The 22,735-nt window shown below is 33.2% G+C and overlaps 1 protein-coding gene across 3 annotated transcripts in view; it reads left to right on the top strand.

The window, feature by feature from the left end:
- The window catches only part of LOC110033618 (U3 small nucleolar RNA-associated protein 25), a 110,801-nt gene that overhangs the window by 77,928 nt on the left and 10,138 nt on the right, over positions 1 to 22,735 (top strand). For all 3 annotated transcript variants that reach the window (XR_002294967.1, XM_020737654.1, XM_020737655.1), the window contains 5 exons: positions 3,738 to 3,802; positions 12,873 to 12,919; positions 12,989 to 13,048; positions 13,447 to 13,518; positions 17,143 to 17,172. Coding sequence is in view for 2 of the 3 variants with exons in the window: in XM_020737654.1 (XP_020593313.1) it covers positions 3,738 to 3,802; positions 12,873 to 12,919; positions 12,989 to 13,048; positions 13,447 to 13,518; positions 17,143 to 17,172 (274 nt within the window). In the remaining variant the exon portion in view is untranslated. The remainder of the gene's footprint in view (positions 1 to 3,737; positions 3,803 to 12,872; positions 12,920 to 12,988; positions 13,049 to 13,446; positions 13,519 to 17,142; positions 17,173 to 22,735) is intronic.

The following is a 22,735-nucleotide window of genomic DNA, read 5'->3' as shown; positions in this document are numbered from 1 at the left end:
CAGACAGGTGAGGTATGTTCTTGCTTTTGACTATTGGTTCTCAACTGTGGGTGCAATCTGAAACATTTCTCCTGCGGGTGTCAAACATTTTGCAGTGCTTACAATAGTAAGGTTTTTGTTTCATAATGATCTTTTGTCAATAACCATTGTGGGCAGAACCAAACCAGACTTCTTCTACATCTGGTAGTGTAATATCTCTTTCAATCAAAATTCTTGCAGTAGAGGGCCTTGAGAAATGAACTGTGGGTAAGTCTACCTGTAAAGGTTTCTACCTGTGTCTACCTGTAAAGGTTTTCCAATGATAGTCTCAATTGCATATAAGATAGGTAGGTCAAAAAAATGAAGCTTGTGTTCAGGTAATGAGAATCAGATAGGTTTAATTAGGTGTTCTTGATTGTGATCAAAATTAGGGGTCCATTTGAGCAATTTCATATGTTTGCCCTCTATTGTGATAAATTTCTTTGAGAAAATACTTGTGTAATCTTCTTCTACACTCAGCTGTATCATAACATGTCTTCCGTCGAAATGACCCACCTGTTAGGCCCCAACTAGTTTGAAGTCTTCAAAAACCTTCCTGATAATTACCATCTTTGGGCAACCTAATTGGAATTTTCCAACTAGTGTAAATTTGTATTTTCCCGCACGAGTTGAAATTTCACCATCAGAGAAGAATATTTCCGATTTACCCGCCTTTTTTTCTGCTTTCTTGATGAGATTGCAATTTCCATGTTCTGCAACAGAATCATGGTACATCTGCGGGAATATCGGACTATTTGCGAGGTGGAAAGGAGGGTTGCATTTGTGAACCACTGTAGCATAGGAGGGTTTGGCGGGGTTATCACTAGCGAGGGCGGCAACTTAGGAAATCCCTGAGACCATTAGCGTGCTTCACACAAGCACCGCAGGAGATAGGGCAGTGCAGCTGACGGCAGTAGAAAGCAAGCACCGCAAGACTGCGATAGCGAGCAGCGTCGAACAGAGGCCAAGCCGAAGACGCTTCTGTCGAGATCGAACGAGGAGGAAGATGAATCAGCCTATAGACGGAGCCAAAACCGTTGTGCGGGCCTGCGAGCAAAATGACGGAGCGTAAGGAGTCGTATCAACTGCGATCGATGACACCGCACGAGCCTGCGATTGAAGAACACCGTGCGAGCCTGCGATCGAAGAACACCGTGCGAGCCTGCGATCGACGATGCCGTGCTAGCCTGCAAGCAAACAATCAATTTTCTGTGTTTATATTTTTACTCCGTATCATATATTGCATTAGAGAATTCCAACCTTGAATCTTCCTACATCACTAGGTCCAAAATACTAAACCTATCATACATTGGTAATATTTTTTTCTTCTTGTAATATTTGTTGATAATTGCCAATATCATTCACACTAAGGTTGCATATCATATGCTCAATCTTTATATTAGTAGTGTTAAGCCATTGATTTTCTTAAAATTTTTCCATTATTAACTTTACTTTTATTCTAGCAATGCCTCATTTGCTAGAATTATATCATTCATAAAAAGTATGCACTAAGGCCCTTCACTTCAAATATTCCTTTGTAACATTTATCATAATTAGCACAATAAAATATGAACTTAAATCTTGATTTTAATCGGCGGGAAAAGATAATTGCTAATAGCATAACTAATAAATTAATTTATTTGATTATCAATCATTGTTCAACAAATCTTATGTCCTTTATTTTCTAAACATTATTTTTTTTTATCTTGATTTTTCATTTATTTCAGTTGATGTCACATTTGTTAGAATTATGATATCTACACGAATTATACATTGTGCCTTCTCACTTTGATTTTTCTTCGTAATATCAATGTAGAAAGATATAACTCAAATTTTGATCTTTTAGAATTAAATGAAAATATGACATTCAATAAGTTACAATGGAGAAAAAGGATTCATGTAGCCGCCCCACTTAGTGGGATAAAGGCTGTTTGTTGTTGTTGTTGTTGTTGTTGTGTACACTAGGTCAAGTTACATGATAACGCAATCATTTGCCTTCGCAAGCTCAGTACATATTAATTGAAAATTCTTTCTTGTTCTCTATACTTTGTAATTGCTTATCTTCACACAAAGGTAATCTTTAAGTAGCTTGCTTTGCATGATCCCTCTAATAGTGACACATATTTTGAAGTCTTTGGTCTATTAATCTCTACCAGAGTTTCATGATTCATAATTTGATTCTTGTATAATTTTCAAAATAATAAGCACCTTTTAATTTCTTAATTGATGATACCTAGATATTTCTTCTTAGTCATTTGTCATATTCTTAGTTTTCAATGTTTTACTTGTATGATTTGCTAATTAAGCCATCTCAGTATTTATCTCATATGATTATGTAACATCCAGAGTTCATTTTATTTAAATAATATACTTTTTTATTTTACTATTATGCTATTTTTAATATGGTTTCTTCCTTGAAAATTAATTTTTTATTGAAAGTCCCTTTTGTCTTTCTTTCTTTTATTGATATTTAACTAAGATACTATTATCTTTACAACTAATGGACCTAAATTAATCATATACTCTTATATCTCTTTTTTCTCATTTTATTTTTTTTATATGCTTCTGTTTCCTCTTTAGTCTCTCTATTATATGAATCATTTCAAGTTATAGAGTTTACTTTGCTCACTCGCCTCTGTGCAAGTGTTTGAGCTTTGCTTTAATTATTATAAGCCTCAGTAATTATTCTTATTTTCTACAAAGTATTTATCATACAATACATTACTCCTACGTTGCTTTCATTTTGCACCACATCACCTTTTCAGCTAACCAAACATCCTTTTAGTCTTTTTCTTTTTCCGTATCATGTTTTTGATTGGAACCTTCATTGATGTAATTGTAGAGGGCTGTTATCAGCGGACATCAAACCATACCAAAATATTTATTCAAACAAGTTCAAGCACAGTTCAAACCTGGATTCTTAACGGTATTATACCAACAGGCATAAAATAACCAAGAAAAGAACTGACCACATGCTTACACAGAGCTTTTTGTTCAAAACATCACTCTATGTTCAAGCCCTGATCTAAACTTGTTTCATACTCTCTGCACTGTATAAAGTGGGTGCACTTTTCTTTAGCTTCCTAACCAATTCCCCCATTCTTTTTAATATTCCACTTCAACTACTCCCTTCATATACAACTTAATTGATTTTCTTTCAACATAAACTAACCCCTTAACCTCCAGGAGCCGAGTGTAATTTAACATGAAACATATAAAATTTTGAGTGAACAAGCGAACAAGGCCATCATGGGAGCTTATGTGGCTGGTTCATCCCACCTATAGGGGTTTTATTTGTTCTTTTTAGGTTTTTATTTTTTAATTTTCTTCTAATATGCCAACTGGCAAATTGGTATTTGATATTGATGTACTTTTTTTACTTATTGAAAAGTAATTCTTTCGTTACATGATTCCATGACTTTTAATTATTTTTCTACTCTAAGGACGTGGATAAATTAGATGTAAACCCAATATTAAACTATCATCATGCATAAGGCGAGAAGTAAACTACCTTCACGGGAATTCAAGCTAAAAGATTTAAATGTGCCACTCTTTAGTTTTCATGTGTCTGAGTGATCAATTACTTTTAATAATTTACTTCCTTTTTTTTCCCTCGACAATTCTAGTATAGCATTTTGGCTTCATTAAAAAAAGTGGATCTTGAATATAGTGGTTTCAACTCATTTTTGACCTCTATCAGATATTTTGTTCCTGAACAGGTACTTAGAAGGGCATGCACGATTTTATCGACAAACAATACTACTAAGTTCCTTTCTTACTCCAGGTTATGAAACTTGTGTTACACATTCATTTTTATTGTGAATTTGAGTAATAAAATTCCTAATTTCATAATATTTTTTTGAGAATTATGTTTCCTTTAGCCCTTTTTATTATTGACTGGTTATTAATATTTTTTTGAGAATTATGTTTTCTTTTTAAACTCATATAAACTCAAAACTTTGCGGTTAGAGTTAAGCACAAAACTGTCAAGTTAGGTTAGTTGCACAGTATTTTTTGCAACCCAACCAATCCTCTTAATTTAACTAGATGAATAACATAGATGGACGACTTAATTAGACTCAATTTTTACTGGCATTGACCCTTATGTGTACTCATCATGATCAAATGAGTAGAAAATAAGTTTTACCAAATTGTCCCAAGCAAACTCTTACATTTCTCAACATCAAATATTCATTGATATTAAACAACATCAGAGAAACGTGTATAGCTAAATCCTCTAAATAAAATACAGGGTGTCTAAAACTCTTAACAAAAATTTTCTATAATCACCCAAAATTTGACATTTAAAAGCTATATAAAAGACAGATCACTTGTCTAACGATCCACTTGTTCTTTACCCCATTTTAAAAAGTAACATAGTTGTATCAAGTAAGCTACAGTCTTAGTGAGATAATCAATGCTAAAATAATATACAAGAAATGAAAAACGTGTATGTTGGTCAGCAGTTACATTCGAGTAATAGTAACAAACATGCTTAAATACTTAAGGGCACAAGAAACATGATTTACATGTAGTTGAAGAAATGATGATAATCATAATAATACTGTGATTGACAAATCTTTCATTCACTATAACATATAATATTTTGTGCCTTCACTTTTTTTTTTCTTACTCTCAATTTATTTATCTTTGGAATATGTTCTGACCTATTTTATTTCATTGGCTCATCACAATCTGTTTGTTATAGTAATCGTTGATGAAGGTCGGTCATTCTAATGTTTTGCTTTATCAACAACCCCTAATACTAATTGGTTCGCTCCAATCTTACTATCAATAGTCGAGATTTAATCATTTCTCTTTCAAGTCTCATATTGTCAAAACTCTTGCCCTCATTGCACATATCATCAATATATATGTTTATCTATTGCAACAAATCATTTTTTAAATTAATTTTTTCAATTGTAGTCAATTTCACATGCATTTATTTCTTAATTTGAATGTACCTGAAACAATCACTTTATTAACATGCGCAAGATATACAATATAATATGTAATTCATACTTACTATTACAATTCTATTATATACTATAACTTGAAATTAAGTGGATGTTCATTTAGGCTGACAGTAATAGTTATGCTCCATTTAAAAGAAATTCTAAATTTAAACACACAATTAATAGTATATAATAATATGCAATTGCAAATATTAGTCATTCATATAATTTGATTCTTAATTTAGCTTTTGAGTATCTCACCTGATTCGTCAGAACAGCTTTGAGACAAGTCCCTATCCTAGGCTCGCCTCCTTGTATAAACTGTCTAAAATCATAATTTCATTTAATTGTATGAAAATCTTAGATTTAAACTTAATCTAACATATTGTAATCTCAATTTGACATCTCCTTATTCAATCTATAAACACACAACTTAGTCCAAGCTTCGTTTCTTTCTCTTATTCTTTCTTCTTCCAATTATTTTTATGGCCAACGTTAGATTAGTGTTACAGATATGACTATATTGAAATGCCCAATAAGATTAAAAAGAAGGGTAATTAATTAGGTTTAATGAAATTTAATATTAGCACTTATATATAATTTCATATTTGTTTTTTTGCTAACCTTAATACCTCCACTAAAATTTCCTCTTTCTTTCTAATACTTCCAATCCACACCCTTGCTGCCATTACTTGTTTAAGCTACCAATTACATGAAATTGAAGAGGTTTTAAAGAATATTGCTTGGGTTAATTGAAATTATTCATTAGATTATAATTATATAAATATATATTAATATAAGTTTTGTCGTACCTTACTCTTCTGAAACTCCTCTTATGCCCTCGTTTTCTCCTCTCAACTTTCTAACCAAGAGTTTTTATTCTCAGTTTCGCCCTTCCAGCACTGTCTCTGCTCAACTTTTTAATCATTGTGGGTATTACAGTAGCACCATGCTTTAATTTTTTAATTGTTGTATTTAAAAAAAATATTGTTTCTTTTGAGGTGTCGGTAGAGGTGTAAATGAAACGGGCCGACCTCGAGCCATGCCTAAATTGAGTTTGACTCGTCTGTCAAAATTTAAGCTCGAGCTCGAATGACAAGTTCAAGCTTGTTTCGCAATGATGACACCTCAAGCCGAAAATCAAATTATCATTGAAGCTCACCGGAGAAAGCATCGTTAGCCGGAGAAAAAGGAGTGCCACAACAGCTCACCGGAAAGGAATCAATGCGACTATCGATCTGCATGCCGAGCCTGGATATACTTAAACTTGAGCTCATGCACTAAACGAGCTTGAGTTTCAGCTCGAGCTTGAGCTCTGGCTCAATAAGTTCGACTTGTGAGCTCGTTAATGAGTTTGAACTCATGCAGGCTCATGAGTTGTCAAAATTTAAGCTCGACTCGTCTGTCAAAATTCAAGCTCACAAGTCATGTAGGCTCATGAGTTGGCTCGACTCGTTAACGAGTTTGAAATCATGTAGGCTCATGAGTTGGCTCGACCCACTTACACCCCTAGGTGTTGGCACACAAATCTATCTGCCCACTTGACACGCTTCTTGTTCTTTGTTTAAGCACTACGTTACGCATAAAATGTTTCTTATTCTCTCCATCCACAAACTCCTCCTAGAAAAGAAAAGCTAAAATAAAAATAATTGTTGTTCCTCATTCTTTTTGTTCTCAGCAACCTTAACTTAAGCTTATCTTATATGGTGCTTAGAAGAAGCTTTGACAATGGGTCTTAAAATTGATATAATTGGTTCAATGGGTAGCTAACTATACTAGAAGAAGCAGCATTTATAGTTTTGCGAATGAATATTAAGGTCAAACTCAAGTCATTCCAAGTGAAAAAATTCTTACAACGATGATGTTGATAATGTGCAATTTCTCATTTTAGCTTGTATGGCAAATTTTTCTCTAGTAGTAAACATTGGAAGCACGCTAAATGTAGCATTCTTGACTGAAACCCATGCTAAATGGTTTTTTTTTTTCTTTTATTTTAATTTTGTTTATGTCTTTTACATTACCAAATATGTTTAGATAATCCAAATTTTATTTTTTATTAGAAACAATATTTGAAAACATATTTTGCAATAAAAAATAGAAAGGTAATTCATATTTACGTAATTATTGCAATTAATTCCTTAATATATAATTTTAAATGAATAATTATGATTAAATATTATCAAACCATTAGTTATTTAATGTTATCATTGTAATCAATAACTACTAATAACATATTTGTTTAATCAACATTTAAATTTGTTGTATATATTTAATTAATCAAAATAAAGAATAATTAATATTTTCATTATAAAAATTTTGAATAATTTTATTAATTAAAATCTAATTAATTGTAGTACTTTTTTATTATTATGAATAATTTGATGTCAATTGTCAGGCTGATTATCATAATTTAATTGAAATATAACCTTAACGATGTTGATAAAAATTCTAATAATTTATGAATTAACCTTACATGGTTAAATATTCATACATCTTATAAATTATTAGTCATGCGGGAGCGACTCGCAGTCTCATTTCCAATTTTTAATCAATTTCATCCTCTCCTTTCATTCATTTCTAGTCCTTTCTTATATATGTGTTTTAGCAGGGTTTATATGAGAGTTTTTTGGCGTGAGTTTGTGCAGGACAGCCTCCGATGTTCGTTTTCTTTTTTCAAGGACTGTATTCGAGGGATTGGGTGGTGCTTCGGCTTCATCTCTCCCAAAGTGGTGATTATCTTCTCATATCCCCTTCTGTATCCTATCACTTCGCTCCCGACCACCCCTTCCCTGCAGCCACCCGGAATAGCCTCTTTTGGCTGTTTTCTACAATTCTTGCATTATAGCCTCCCTTCCCCGCCTTGATGCATCCTGCACGGCCGCCTCCATCCTTCCCAAACCTTCCCGCATCACTCTCAATCACCGATCCTTACTGCCGCCATTCGGAAAATAGCAAATTTGTTATTTTCCTACTGTCCAACAGTCATTCTGACTTGTTGTCTCCTGGACTGCAGTCTATCCTGTTGTACCTACAGTTTTTTCTTGCTACCCTCGCACCAGACAATACTCATTTTGCTATCCTGCAGCGCACGACCCTTCTCCTTCATTGCCACTCGCTGACCCAACCATTCGCTTCGCTGTTGATGCAATTCCAAACTCTCCTTTTGCTATCCCAACCATCCAGAACTCATTTTAGCCACCTGCCTCCGCTCTCCGACCACCTAGCTGAGCTCCACCACCTCATGATCGAGCCCTAATGTGAGTTTGTGTCGTGTTTATTGTAATTTCCCTTTCAAGTGTGTTTGATTGTAATCACATATTTGCTTTCAGTAATAATATTTACTTTTCTCATTGTGTTATGGGGTAACTCCAGTATCATTTGGTATCAGTGCTAGCTTAACCCTAATCATACCCTCGGGTTTCTAGCATCCGCCATACCCAAATCTAACTCCACCCTCTCTAAATTTGCTTTCCCCACCCTACATCACCATTATAATTTCCTTTTACCTACCTACACCCAAACCCTAATCATGCCTCTGAGGAGGTAAGAGTCAGATGCTGATCAAGAGTTTATCATGGAAGAGATAGATTTAGGTATCGTTGACGAAATTGAAGAAAAAAGATTATTTTGAGGGTTTACACAAATTTCATTCGATCCCTGAGATCAAGAATCAATATCTTGAAGATTTGACATGAAATGTTGGAGAAGTTAAAATTTTGAAGTAAATATGGATTTGTTGTATTTCGATGGTCATATGGATCTATACGAGGTCATCGAATGGCTCTAGACTTTCGAATGTGTTTTGAAGTGTCAGGACGTCCCATCATACATAATGGTGAAGCCTCCAACAAGTTAAATAAGAGTGCATCTCAATGGTGGGCGAACTTAAAGGTTCTTCGACAACGAGAAAGGAAGAGTAAAATTACTACTTAGTTCAAGATGAAATGGGAGATGCAGCTCTAGTTCCTACCAGCTCACTACATATCAAATGTTCTATCCATAGCTTCAAAAGTGGGGAGATCATTTTATCAGGTGACCACCACATCTTACAGGCAGGGTTCAACCTAGGATCTTACAACCATAGTATACCCAGGGGAACATCTAAGCTGACGTCGCCTGAGGATACACTGGTTCAGAGTGGAGAGCAGAAGGAATCAATATGCATTCCTAAATTTATTCCGGCCAAGAAGTGTTTCAAGTGTCACAGATTTGAGCATATTGAATTAGGTTGCATAACTAGGAGAATGATCTCTTTCACTGATCAGGGAGTAGTTGAAGTAATGCACAGTGATCCTGGAGAAGTAAGAAGATTATGGAAAAGGATATTCAACTTCTAGCTGACGAGAAGAAACACAAGTGATTCCAATTGAAACCAAGAGAGAGACTCTTGTTGAACTAACCTTTTTGGTGCTATAAATTAATGAGTCCAAGTTAATAGGTGTTCATACAAGAGTATAAGGTTGTAGTGTCTCGATCTACATTTTTAGTATGAGGTTTTGGTTCCTTAAACTACATTTTTGCAAGCGTTCGAAGGAGCATCAACAAGACTGACATTGGATGTCCAGAAAGGCCATAGGGGTCGTTATTAGACATCAGATAAGAAGATTTCAAAATTTTTCAGATTTATAGCCTACCTCTTGGGTTGCCCCAACTGAGGTAGGTCCAGCATATTAGAGATGAGAAGCTTTGAGCTATTGTTGGAAGAGCTTAGGGAGTTATTTGGGTAGTACATAGTCAATTCAACAATGCGGCCATCGTCAGATGATCAAACAAAAGGGATGACTTGTAATGTTGGAAATTGCTTTAGGAGTTTAGCGGGAAAGAGCATCTACAGTGGTGTCCAGATCCTTTCAGAAAATAAAAAGAGGTCTCTTCAGAGTGATTGCTAGTTAGAGTTGCTCAACCTACCATAGATTTTGTCTCAGAGTTGAATCCTCCCTACATGTTTGTTTACCAGATACACTTGAGCTAGTACGATGAGTGAAAGAAGTCAATTACAAAATTGATGACTCGAGCCTTGGTTCATGAGGATACCCATCCATGCAGCTCCAACTCAAGTTTTGTCAAAAAAAAGGGTGGATACAAATTCTACCAAGATGTCCTTTGAAACGATAATGTTTGCAGGATTGACATACAAGGAGATTGCTACATTTATATTGCTTGCAGCGTGCTTGACCTGACTCCATATTATGAGTTGATAAAAACTTCAATGAATGAAGCCAAAGTTCTCTCAATCCTTGGAGACTGATTCGAGAGCATCTCCCACTTATGAGTGGGACACGGGAGCGAGCTGCAGCTCCCGCTGTCGCGCGAAGATCAAACAGAGCAACCCTTTTTTTCTTTTCCTTTCCAATTTTAGTCAGTTTCATCATCTCCTTTCTTTTCTCTCTAATCCTTTCCTATATTAATGTTGTATTAGGATTTAAAGGGAAGTTTTTTGGCATGATTTTGTTTAGGATATTTGTCGACATTTGTTTTCTCCATTCGAGGCTATATCTAAGGGATTGGGTGGTGCTTCGGTTGTATCTCTCTTTTGAGATGGTGATTAACTTCTCCTATCCCTTTCTGCATTCTCCCACATTGCTCCCTACTGCCCCTTCCCTATTGCAGCCTCCAAGAACAGCTTCTTTTGGTTGTTTTCTATAGTTTTTGCATTACATCCTCCTTCCCTACCTCGTTCTCGTCCAACACAACTCCCTCTGTCCTTTCCCAACCTTCTCAGTCGCCGACTGTCTCTACTGCCATCCAAAAAATGGTAAATCTATTGTTTCTTATTGTGCAACTAGCATTCTAACTTGTTGCCGCCTTGACTGCAGCCTATCCTACTATCCGTGCAGTCCTTGCTTGCTACCCCTGTACCAGACAGCATCACTTCTTCTTCGGTTTCTCTCGTTGTTCCAACCCTCCACTTCGCTGCCAATGCAATTCGGTCCCCTCCTTTTGCTATTCCAACCGTCCATAACTTATGTCAGCCACCTAGCTCTGCTCCCTGACCGTATAGCATTCCTTCACCACCTCGAGATCGAGCCCTATTGTGAGAATATGTCATGTTTGTTGTAATTTTTCTTCAAGTATGTTTAATTGTTATCTTCTATTTGCTTTCAATAATAATATTTGATTTTTCTTTTGTGGTTTGGGTTAACGCTGGTATCAATTTATTTATTAATTATTAAATTAATTATCATAATTAATACTAATTACTTTTTAGTAAACTTAAAACTTTAATGTATTTTTAGATTGTATGAATGACTCATTGTTCATCAATTAATATTATTAATTAATAAATTAATTATTTACCTTGTTTCTTTTTATAAATTATTACAATTATAATATTAATAATCATAATAAAATCCTAATTGATTGCTCATTTGTCTTAATATTTAAATGTTGTAAGAATAATTAATTAATGAATTTTTTTCTAGAGCTACATATTTTAATAAAAAAATAAATGAAACAATGATCTTATTTAAACCCTAGTTAATCTCTAATTACCTTTAATATTTAGCTTTAAAAATATTTTAAGTTTATTATATAATTACTTCTCCTAGTTATCATAATTAAAATGTTGTAAAATATTAATGACTTTATTATACACTAATTAACCCTAATCTGTTGACTTTTAGATAATTTAATTGAAATAGTCACTTGGGGTTGTTTTTTAAACTTGTGAAACAAGCTTATTGGTGTTTTCAAAATTTCAAGCAGGGTATATTACGTATGCGCTAATGAAGCTTCTCCAGAAAAATAAATTACCAAGCCAGGCATTTGTGTGTTCACAATTAAACCGTCAGAGTTCGACAAAAGTGAAAACTATGTGCTTGGGTTTTTCCATGAACTTCGATATTTAGGTGGGAATTTGATGAGTATAGGTAATGAAGGTGGCATTTATAAATAGATAAGATTTGGGTGTTATTCGGGAAATTGTCCCTTTTGGAAACCAACCATTTTATTTCAAAAAACAGGAAATGAAAACAAAACTGTTAAATATTTTTTATTTTACATCAACATTTTGAAAACAGAGAAATGGCGAATTCAAACGTATTCAATTCTATTGTTTGATGTTGTTTTGATATTTTTTGGTGTACTCAGTTTCAATTTCTTATTAAACTAACTCATGTTCAAATATATATATATATATATATATATCAGTATCCATAGGGCATCATGTAAATTGCAAATATGTTTTTTTTTTTTTTTTTTTGTACTGTATATAATTTACATACTTGAATGACTGTCAAAATGTGTCGTGGCTATAAAGTGATTCATACGTGCTATAAAGAAAATAATCATGTGTCAACATTGATTTTTGAGTTTATTTGCATTTAGCACGTACTGAAAATAATTATATGTATTAGTAACTCTAATAATATCAATTAGTTGAATTTACTTATTTTTTATTTTATTAATATGATTATTTATGTAGTGCAGTGTATTATTTTGATTTTTGTTTATTTAAAAAGCTAAATAACTCTATTGTTGTGATTACTCTTTAAATAATGATGTGGCTGTTAGCGAGTATTTTCTTGAGTAAGAGTTTTTTTGGCAACTGTTGAGTTTTATGAAAACCATTTAGCAAACTACTGTTGAAATTTAAGCTGTAGCAAAATGCGTGAAACTGGAAAAAAAATCACAAATTTGTATCAGGGACTTGTGAAACCAATCCAAAAACATGTTTCCAGAATTGTTTCGGTTGATCTTTTAATTTTGCTCAAAAGTTTTTTAGAAAATGACCGATTGGCCTCTTTTAATGTTTAACTAGAATCTTTTAATGGTTTTAAGTGCTTCCTCTTTTGTAGTTTACATCTATTTTATCACTGCAGTTTTGGTAAACCTTTTTATGTTTTTTGTTATGAAACAACTACTAAGTTTACCTAACTGTTTATCTTACTATTATTTCAGAGATGAATGCACTATTCAACAGGCTTTGTGTTAACTATGAAGGGAAGGTATGCAACTTAAAAAAATAACCTTTAGAAAGTCTTGCAGAGTAATTGATATCATTTTATTTTTTTCAGGTGAAGTTGATTGGCAAGCATAAAGGTGTTCTTCACAAGGTTTTGCTTCAAGTACGCCAGGTAATTGATCTGCTGAGTCTCTATATGAATAATGTTTATTTGAAGACTTTTCAAAGTTCTAAATATTATTAGATATGATCATAAAATATTAAAATTTTATTTGCTATTATTTTTTAATTAAATTTTCCTCCAACCTAAACTAACTTGTGAATTTATTTTTGATTTTCTGAAAGAATGCTTGTAAGGCATCTTGGTGCCTATTTTTATGCTTCGTCATGGCTATATAGGTGCAACCATAGTATTTGTTTGTGCTGTTTTGTAGTTCAATTTTCTTTTACTGATGTTGACCGAGGGAATGTATCATTTTTCCTCAGCTTGTGCCCTATTATCTGCTTATGTTTGTGTTATGTTTAAGTATCACTGATTGCTGAATTTCTTATTTTACAACTTATTGGCAGGTGTATGAGAGATTTGAAGCTTCTTCAATAATTGATACTGATAATGCTCGGCTCGAATATTTTTCTAAGAAGGTTAGTTTCTTGACCATTTTTATTGTAGTTGATGAATGCTTTAGAAAGCATCATGTTGGTGCAATGCATGCTTAAATGTTTATGGTGAACTCTACAAATTTTTTAAATGTAAATATTCATATTGCATGAACCTCTCAATGAGCAGAAAGAGCAACAAGCAGCCTATTTTTGGCATTTCATTCGATAATATGAATTAAGATGGATCTTTGGAATGTAATAAATCTATCATATTAAATGTGAAAGATGGAAGCACATAAAGACATGCCAACCCATGTTTCATTTTTCTTAATTTAAGTCAGCGTGCTCTTATATTTCTAGCTCTATTTTAGTTAATCCGTAGAATTATGATCTTGCCACAATTTGTGAAGTGCATGAATAAGATTGAGCATCAATTACTATTTATAATAAAATACCTTCATAGAATTGAACGTCGTGGATGAATCATATATAATCATGTCAATATTGATGAAATAAGTAATGAGATTAAATTTGATATATAAGATATAGCGCATAAGTTTTTAAATTCATTAAACTTTTCAGTTTTACTCTCATCATAGAAGTTCAAGTTTTATCGCATTCGTTAGTTTCCGCAGTTAATTTTGATCATTTTTATTATAAAAACCTCAAAATATTTAATAACTTTTTTTAATAAATATTAAAATTGTAATTTTAATACTTTTAAATGACTTCTAGCTGAGTTTATGTTCTCATGGTAATTGAGTTTTGTGTTGGCGTGTGGAGATAAATTTTTGTACTTGTCTCTTTCATGTTTTTTTCTTCTACCTTCTATTTAATCCCTATAAATTTGTTACCCGCCACATCTACCTATCGATTATAGTTATATTCCCTTCCAAAATCTAGTAAATGTTTACAATTTTGCTTTCTACAAACTTTAATCATTATATAAGAAATCATTGTATGGTGTTGAAGGTCATCTCCACTAGGGGTGTAAACGAACCGAACACGAACGAACAGAGCTTGTGTTTGTGTTTGGTTCATTTAAAATTTAGTTTGTTTGAAATAAACTCGTGTTTGAAATTGTTCGTGAAGTCACTGTTCGTATTCGTTTCTTAACGAACGAGCCGAACATGAGCTGTTCACGAACGATGAGCTAGTTTGACATCCCTAATATTAATATATATAAATAATATATTATATTAATTATATAACTTATATTATATAAATATTTAATATCTATTTTAATATATTGCTAATATAGTATATTAGTATAATACTATTATTAATTTATTATATATATTATAATTTATAAAATTTGATTTTTTTAAATATCATAAATTTATTTATATATAATTATTTTAAATTATTTTATATTTCGAACAATAACGATTCGAACACGAACGAACGCATCTCATTGGCGAACCGAACACGAACTCATTGGCGAACCGAACACGAACTGTTCACGAACAATAAGCTTTTTTGACAGCCCTAATCTCCACAACTACAAGTAAAGTGAAAATAGAGGGAGAGGATAGGCGGTGCTAACCTAAGGATAAAGGAGGGTTTTTTTCAAGTGTTTGTAGAAGGGAGATCATCTGCTTGTTTAAAATGGAGGTGATGCTCGCACTAGAGGAGGCTAGTAGCAGCAATATCTTTTCTTGACATTCAGTTTTTTTATTATTATTATTATTATTATTATTTCTTTCTTTCTTTCTTTCTTTCTCTTTTTTTTTTTTGGCATAGTAACTGATTGCATTCTCTCTTAATCATTGACAGAAATAATTTTGTATATCTATCTTTATTTATAAATAGTGTAATATATGTCCACTTTTGAAACTTGATAGATTATTTGAATTATTATGTGTAAATAGATCTCTTTGAGCCATGAAAACTTGTGTTTTATGGTTGTGATCTTTCACTTTTTTTTTCCTCCTTTGGTTTCTTTTACTTGAACTTTATTACTATTCAAACAAGTAGTGACATTCAGTTTTTTTATTATTATTATTATTATTATTATTTCTTTCTTTCTTTCTTTCTTTCTTTTTTTTTTTTGGGGGGGGGGCATAGTGACTGATTGCATTCTCTCTTAATCATTGACATAAATAATTTTGTATATCTATCTTTATTTATAAATAGTGTAATATATGTCCACTTTTGAAACTTGATAGATTATTTGAATTATTATGTGTAAATAGATCTCTTTGAGCCATGAAAACTTGTGTTTTATGGTTGTGATCTTTCACTTTTTTTTTCCTCCTTTGGTTTCTTTTACTTGAACTTTATTACTATTCAAACAAGTAGAGTATCATTGCTTTGGCTAATCTACACGAAAATTTAAGTAATGAAAGACAAAAAGTCAATATCAACAAATCTTATGAACAAATTTGATGTCCAAAAGTTCGACTATTAGACAATGTAAATAAAATATTATCATTATCAAAGAAAGCTTCATCAATCCTTGAAGTTATCAAGGTCATCTAATATGGATTAAAAAGAGTGAGAGTTGATGGATAGAAAAACACTAGAAGCTAGTTTTTCCTTGACTAAGAATGTTGTCTTCAATGTTCTTAATGAGAAGATCATTACGGATATGTTGAAGGCATTATAAAAGATGCACCCTCTATTGTCAATAAGGTACATTTTATGTGCAATTTTTTAATCCTTGAATGCCTAAAAATGCTTCTATTGGCGTAAATTAAATTTGAGGATGACATATGCGCCTCATATATGCTTATTTATCAGATACGTCCAACAGAGCACGAGAAATGAGAAAAGCAGTTTATAGATGTAATGACTCATGACTTAATTCATGAGAATACTCGTTTATCAACGTTCCCAACTCAGATTGTGCTCTATCAAAATGTGCTTTGAAATGACAGCGTCGATGGGATTGACTTACCTAGAGATTACGCTAGTTTCGCTATCTTCATTTGGGTCAATCTAACGTCATTCTATACGGAGACAGAAGCTTTGACATATGAGGTCAATGCTCCCCCAACCCCTGGAGACTAACATGGGAGCACTCCTGCTCCCAACGCTAGAGTCGCACAAACAAAGCAACAACACACTTGCTTTGCATCAACCCCAAAGTGGTCCGAGTTTTCTCCCTTCTGAGGAGTTGTTCGGTCCTCTTGGACTACTTTTAGTTATCCTCTTATTTAATATTTATTTTCATATGAGTTTAGAGTTTGTTTTTGGCGTGAGTTTGTTTAAGACAGTCGTAGGCGTTATTTTGCTCCCTTCGAGGGTTGTGTCCGAGGGATTGAGTGGTCTAAGGTTATATATCTCTCTCACTAGGTTCAAACAACCTAGAGCTTCATGAAATTTTAAAAACTCTCTCGAATGATATCACAATTATAAGCTAACACACCCTATTTATAATTTTAAAACTGAAAATGCTTCTCAAACAAGATTCAAACTTGGCAATTATTTGGAAGGTTAGTGAAGGGATTGAATCCAACTTAGTTTTTCCCTTTAAACAATGGTTGATACAGTAATTTTCTTGTGGGGCTGTTCTCTTGGAAGTGCAACACTAATTTTAGCAGATGGTTCTCATGGTGAACAGTTGGTTCAATATGGATGTGCAAGTATGAACATGAACTTCCAAGCTTCTTAGACATTTCAGTTAAACTTTACTGTGCTAATATAATTACCTTATTTATGCAGGTCTTCCCTAAGCTGAAGGATTCACTAGAGGTAAGAATTTGCTTATTACCACTTTAGTTTGGCATGTAGGAATGTATGTTTTACTCATCAATTTTTTACTCTTATTCTTTATTGAGATATTTCGTTCTTTAATTATTTGTAAAAACTTGCCAATTGGCCTAAAAAGTCCAAAATTACCTGACCTGAATGGAGAAAGGGAAGGTGCATATCCTTTTTTAAGTAAGGTGTCTATTTGTAAACTTATAAAATCATGATCTAGGCCTCATAATCATTTAAAATTTGAACAAAATTGACCACTTTACGGAGCAAGCACAGAGGTTGGCGAAGACTCATGAAGTTTGTGGAGGCCATTTAAAGATAATGGATGCCTATAAAGCTCAAAAACATAAATTTTTTATTTTAAATCTAATTTATTAGAGGGTGTTCGTATATAAAATGGTGGGATTTATATCCATACCACACAATTCTTTTGCATTTATACATGTTACACCTAAATTTCAATATTTACTTGTAAAACACAAATCTGTAACATTACATAAAAAATGCCCATAGTCCAAACTTTTTTGAAATGAAATGTACATTTTTCATGCATATGCTTGGATGTGATTATGACACTAAGGTGTTATATATATGAATATCAAACTTTAGATGTTAGTATTGTAAATGTATTAAAATTGTGTTGCTTTTTTGTCTATGTAAATTTTCCCTATAAAATGAAGTTTTTTTTCAACAGTTAGCTATAAGGTGTTATACATAATTTGAATATTGAATATAATCTTTTTTTTTTTTTTTTTTGAGATGTAAATGCATAAAAATTGTGTTGCATTTATGTAAATTATCCTATAAAATAAGTCTTTTTTTCAAAAGTTAGTTATAGAATGTTGTACATAATTTGATGTTTAATATAATTTCTTTAAATTTGGGATTTGTCTCTGTTGAACTTATTTCCTAGATTTTATTAATTCTATTGTTTTATAGATTCTATTTTTTCTTTGAATTGCTACATTGCCTCCATAAATACACAATGAAATTAGTAGAGTTAGATGTAGTCAATAGTGATGGATCTAATTTACTTGAACATCTTCTATTGTGCAAAATGATCCTCAAGTAAGGGTTTTGTGAAGAAGTTGATCAATGCAAACATATTCTATTTCAACATCTTGAACCACACGGTCTCTTGTGAACTGATGTTAAATTTCTATATTAGGTTAATAAATGTTGAGTGGATTTTTTAGTCAAGTTTATAACACTAGTATTATTCCATATAATGGTTATTTATTCTAGTTTAATTTTATATGCTTTTAATGCTAGTTTAAGTACTAGTGCGATATAATTACCTTCAGCCACATACTCTTCCTATGCAGTGAATTAATGAACCTAACTTTTCTTTTTCTTAAACTATAAATAAATAGATAATCATAACAGCAACAATAACAATAACAAGCCTTTATTCCACTAAGTGGGGTCGGCTACATGAAACCTTTTTTTCCATTGCGTCCTATTAAGTATCATATTTTCATTTAATTCTAATAGATCAAGATCATTTGTTATACAGTATGCCCAAATCTTTTTAGGTCAACATTTTCCTTTCTTAACAAAAGTCGAATCAAAAACATCTACTCTTCTAACAAGATCATCAGATGGTCTACGTTTAATGTGACTAACCACCTAAGACGGCTCTCTCTAATCTTATCCGCAATCGGAGCTACACCAACCTTATTACGGATATATTCATTTCGCATTTTGTAAGCCACTCATCCACCTAAGCATTCTCATCTCAATAACACTTAACTTTGTTTTATTTTTCTATTTTAAAGGCCAACATTATGTGCCATAGAGCATTATAGATCTCGCCACCATCTTATAAAATTTTTCTTTCAGATTGAGCCGTACTTTTCTATCACAAAATAAGCCCAATGCATTCCTTCACTTCAACCAACCAACTTAAAATCTATTAATAACATCCCCATCTATATCACCATTAGACTTTTTTTTTTACTTTGCAACCTGCATAATCGACATTAGAAAAACCAATGAGCTCACAAGTAAGCTCATTCTTTTGATATTAAAAAACTTTGATGTACCTAAAGATCCCCTTAATGGAGGTCAAATGTGTATTCTTATGATTGACTTAAAATCAAGCACATAGTCCGACAACAATTATAATATTAATTTTAAGGTACTAAGAGTTCTGTAAATAGCGGCCATTTGTTCCTCTTAAGGAGTTTGAAATTCTCCGAATTACCCTTCTCTCCTTTGTCTAACTTTATTATTGGGCTCATGAAGTAACATGTAGATTTAAATTCTCTAGTGTCAAAGTGAGTTATAAGATCATTAATATACTATATTTGAGATATGGTGATGCCACCTACCTTTTGAACAACTTGTAGTCCAAGAAGTTGATCTGACACATCATATATTTATTTCAATTGTTTCATCATGATGTGACAAATTCTCTATAAAGATATTTATTAACTACTATAAATAAAATGCCTTCCACATAAATTTGAGTAATATTCATGTCATTAGTAATCTTATTAGATAAATAAGGTTGTGTATATCCTTTCCCCAGTAAAACTTATGCCGAATAAAAATGAACTTGTCAGGTGAGGTTCTGAGTGCTTGCTTGAGTCAATAAAGTGATTTCTTAAATTTATATAATTGCTCGGGATGATAGTAATAAGTGCATCTTTGAAGTGTTTTATAGATGCATATTTTTTACTTGTATTATTTAAACTTTTTGCATTCAATTAATATAGATTGGAAGTTCTTAAAGCTAGCAAATCTCAACAACTTGATGGATTTTGCTCTAGTCACCAGGCCATACGATTTTTTAAAATCTATTCTTTCTATTTGGCTACAAAACTACTAATAAAGCTTTGTTTCAAACTACTTTTCTTAATCTGTTTGTTGATTTTCAGAATTCAACAGAATATTTTTATTGATATGAAAGATGGTGCAAATAACCCTTACATGAATCCTAGAATATGGAAGACAATAAAAAAGAAATAACAGGAAAGGAAAAGTATAACATTTAATATCTTCAATTAATCAATTCATATTAATTATTTGAAGATAAAGGAAACCTCATAAAATAGAAAGTCTAAAATAGAAAAGGAAATAAATCCAATCTAAGAAAATAAATCTAAAATAGAAAAGGAAATAAAGTTATATTAAGGAAATAAAGTTATATTAGGAAAGTTATATTAGGAAATAAATCTAATCCTCATATTTTTTAACGATAATAAATTATTTCCTAATATAATTTCTAACACTCCCCCTCAAGTTGAAACATGATTAAAATATTGTTCAACTTGGATTTGAAAACATCAAACAATGGAAGGGGAAGATCTTGTAAAGTAAAACTTAAAGTCGTCATTCTGTACTGCGATTGTCTTTGACTGTAGTTCTTGTAGTGTCTATAGATAGGTGGTAGGCTCTTACAAGTAATGTCGCGGGAGAGTTTGTTAGGAAATAGACAACTTGTAGGAAAGGCTGACTTCTAGTTGACTGCGGTTGTTTGTTACTGCAGTTTCTACAGTATTTGTAGATAACTGTAGTGTCTATAGGTAACTGCAGTATTTGTAGGTAGGCTGAAGGCTCCTGCAGGTAATGTTGTAGGAGAGGTTGCTGGGAAGCAGACAGCCTGCAGAAAAAATCGACTTCTAGTTGACTGCAGTTTTTGCATTGTCTGTAGGTAGGCGGTACAGATAATATTATAGAGAAGTTTCTAGGGAAGTATAAAACCTCCAAAAAAAGTTGTGGGTATGAACTAGACCTGCAGAAAAAAGGAAAAGCTCTGGTTGATCTGCTGCAGGAAGAATTACGATGGATGATCTATTACAGGAAAAGCTCCGAAGGAGGGCTTGATACAAAAAAGGCTCTGGAGGAGGGTTTGATACTGGAAAAGCTTCGAAGGAGAGTCTATTGTAGGAAAAGCTCTGAAGGAGGGTCTGCTGCAGGTAAAAGTTCTGGAGGAGGGCTTGTATAGAGTTTTTGACATTAGGGAAGAAACAAACGAAGAAGAGTATCTAGGTCGATTGTTGGGATTCCATTCAAGGATGCATCCAGTCTCGCTTTTTTAATAAACTTCCTCAAGTCATTTTGAAAGCAAAACAAAGATGAACTCCTCTGTAACATGCTTCTCTTCGCTTCCACAATCCATGTATGAAATGGCAGAGGACGCCACAGAGGTGGCTGCCAGAATTTGCGATCAACAGAAATTTGTGGCTTGCAGGAAGGTGTCGGTAAGGTCCACAAGGATGTTTTCTAGTCGAAATAGATGGTTTCTGGTTGTTAGGGACCTTCAAGGAAGAGGTACAGCCGCCTGAAATCTGTAGAGGAAAATCTGCAGGGGTAGATCCGGCGGCAAGAGAAACCTACAGAAGGGAGGTCCGGTGGCGGGAAAGGCTATAGGGGAGAGAACCGGTCACACGAGTAGGTTCGGTGCTCTTAGTAGGAGGTCTAGCCAGCAGCTGGTAGGTCCGGTGGAAATTCCGACATCGAGAAAGACTGCAGAAGAGAATTTGCCAGCAGGGAAGGCTCCAGAATTCTTTCCAGTCCCTATTGGCCTCTCTGAAGTTCTACGCATGATCTGCCTAAGCCTTTGGGATGCTGCTTCTGATTTATCTAATGCTATGAGAGGGTGTAGAAGCAATTCAGTCTCAAGAGGCTTCAAATTTCTATTTTGCCAAGCTTCATACTCCTGCTAGTCTGGAAAATCAGAAGCTTTAAATTGTTGCATTAACTTAAGTGGCAAAATTATGGATTCTACACGTTTCCCAAGCTGGCTAGCAGATATCCTGAGCAGCCCATGCTCTCATCTGCGAATCAGTTTGCTCTTACACTCATCTGTATCCCCATGAGCTCCCCAATTGTCATTGACTTCTTCAGCATCCTTGAGGGCTATTGTTCTTTCTGGGGCTCTTCTGTGACGATTTAAGCCTCAACACTTTCTTCATCTTGCCAGCAATCGTCGAAGTCAGAGATCTCTGCATCGACGATGACTGCCACAGCGACGAAGCGGATGTTAACGGCCTCTCCGACGATGATGGCGTCACCAATCCCGCTGCTGCTGTCGCTCTTTCCAAAGACATTTACATCCAAATACATGAAAATGAGATAATAGATTTTCTTACTGTCCTTTGTTTTCCTAATAATTGATTGGAGCAGGTGTTAATCCTGACCATGTTTACAAGGGAAATGTTCTTCTGTTCTACAACATCACTCTACTACGATGTATCATGGGATGGAAAAATTGATGGCTAATCTAATGGTTATCACAAAAAAGTTTAAAATCACTTATGATTTATCGAACATAGTCACTTCTAATTCTAGACATCATCAAGGCCTTCTTTTCCTAACCCATTTACCACAATTTGTAAGTTCTAGCCGGGCATCAGTCTTACCAACTAAATTTATAATCAAGTGTATCTAGCAAAGACATTTACAATAACATATCTATATTGTTTCCTTCGTAGGTTGTTGACGCTGGTTGGTCCAAATAAGTTTATATGTAATAATTCTAAAGTCTAGAAGCAAATAACATTTTGTTTTTTATATTTGAAAAGATTTTGTAGTCTATTTAATTAAG

This window comes from Phalaenopsis equestris, unplaced genomic scaffold, assembly GCF_001263595.1.
Source record: "Phalaenopsis equestris unplaced genomic scaffold, ASM126359v1 Scaffold001238, whole genome shotgun sequence".
NCBI lineage: Eukaryota > Viridiplantae > Streptophyta > Magnoliopsida > Asparagales > Orchidaceae > Phalaenopsis > Phalaenopsis equestris.
This window is presented reverse-complemented; position numbering and strand designations above follow the sequence as displayed.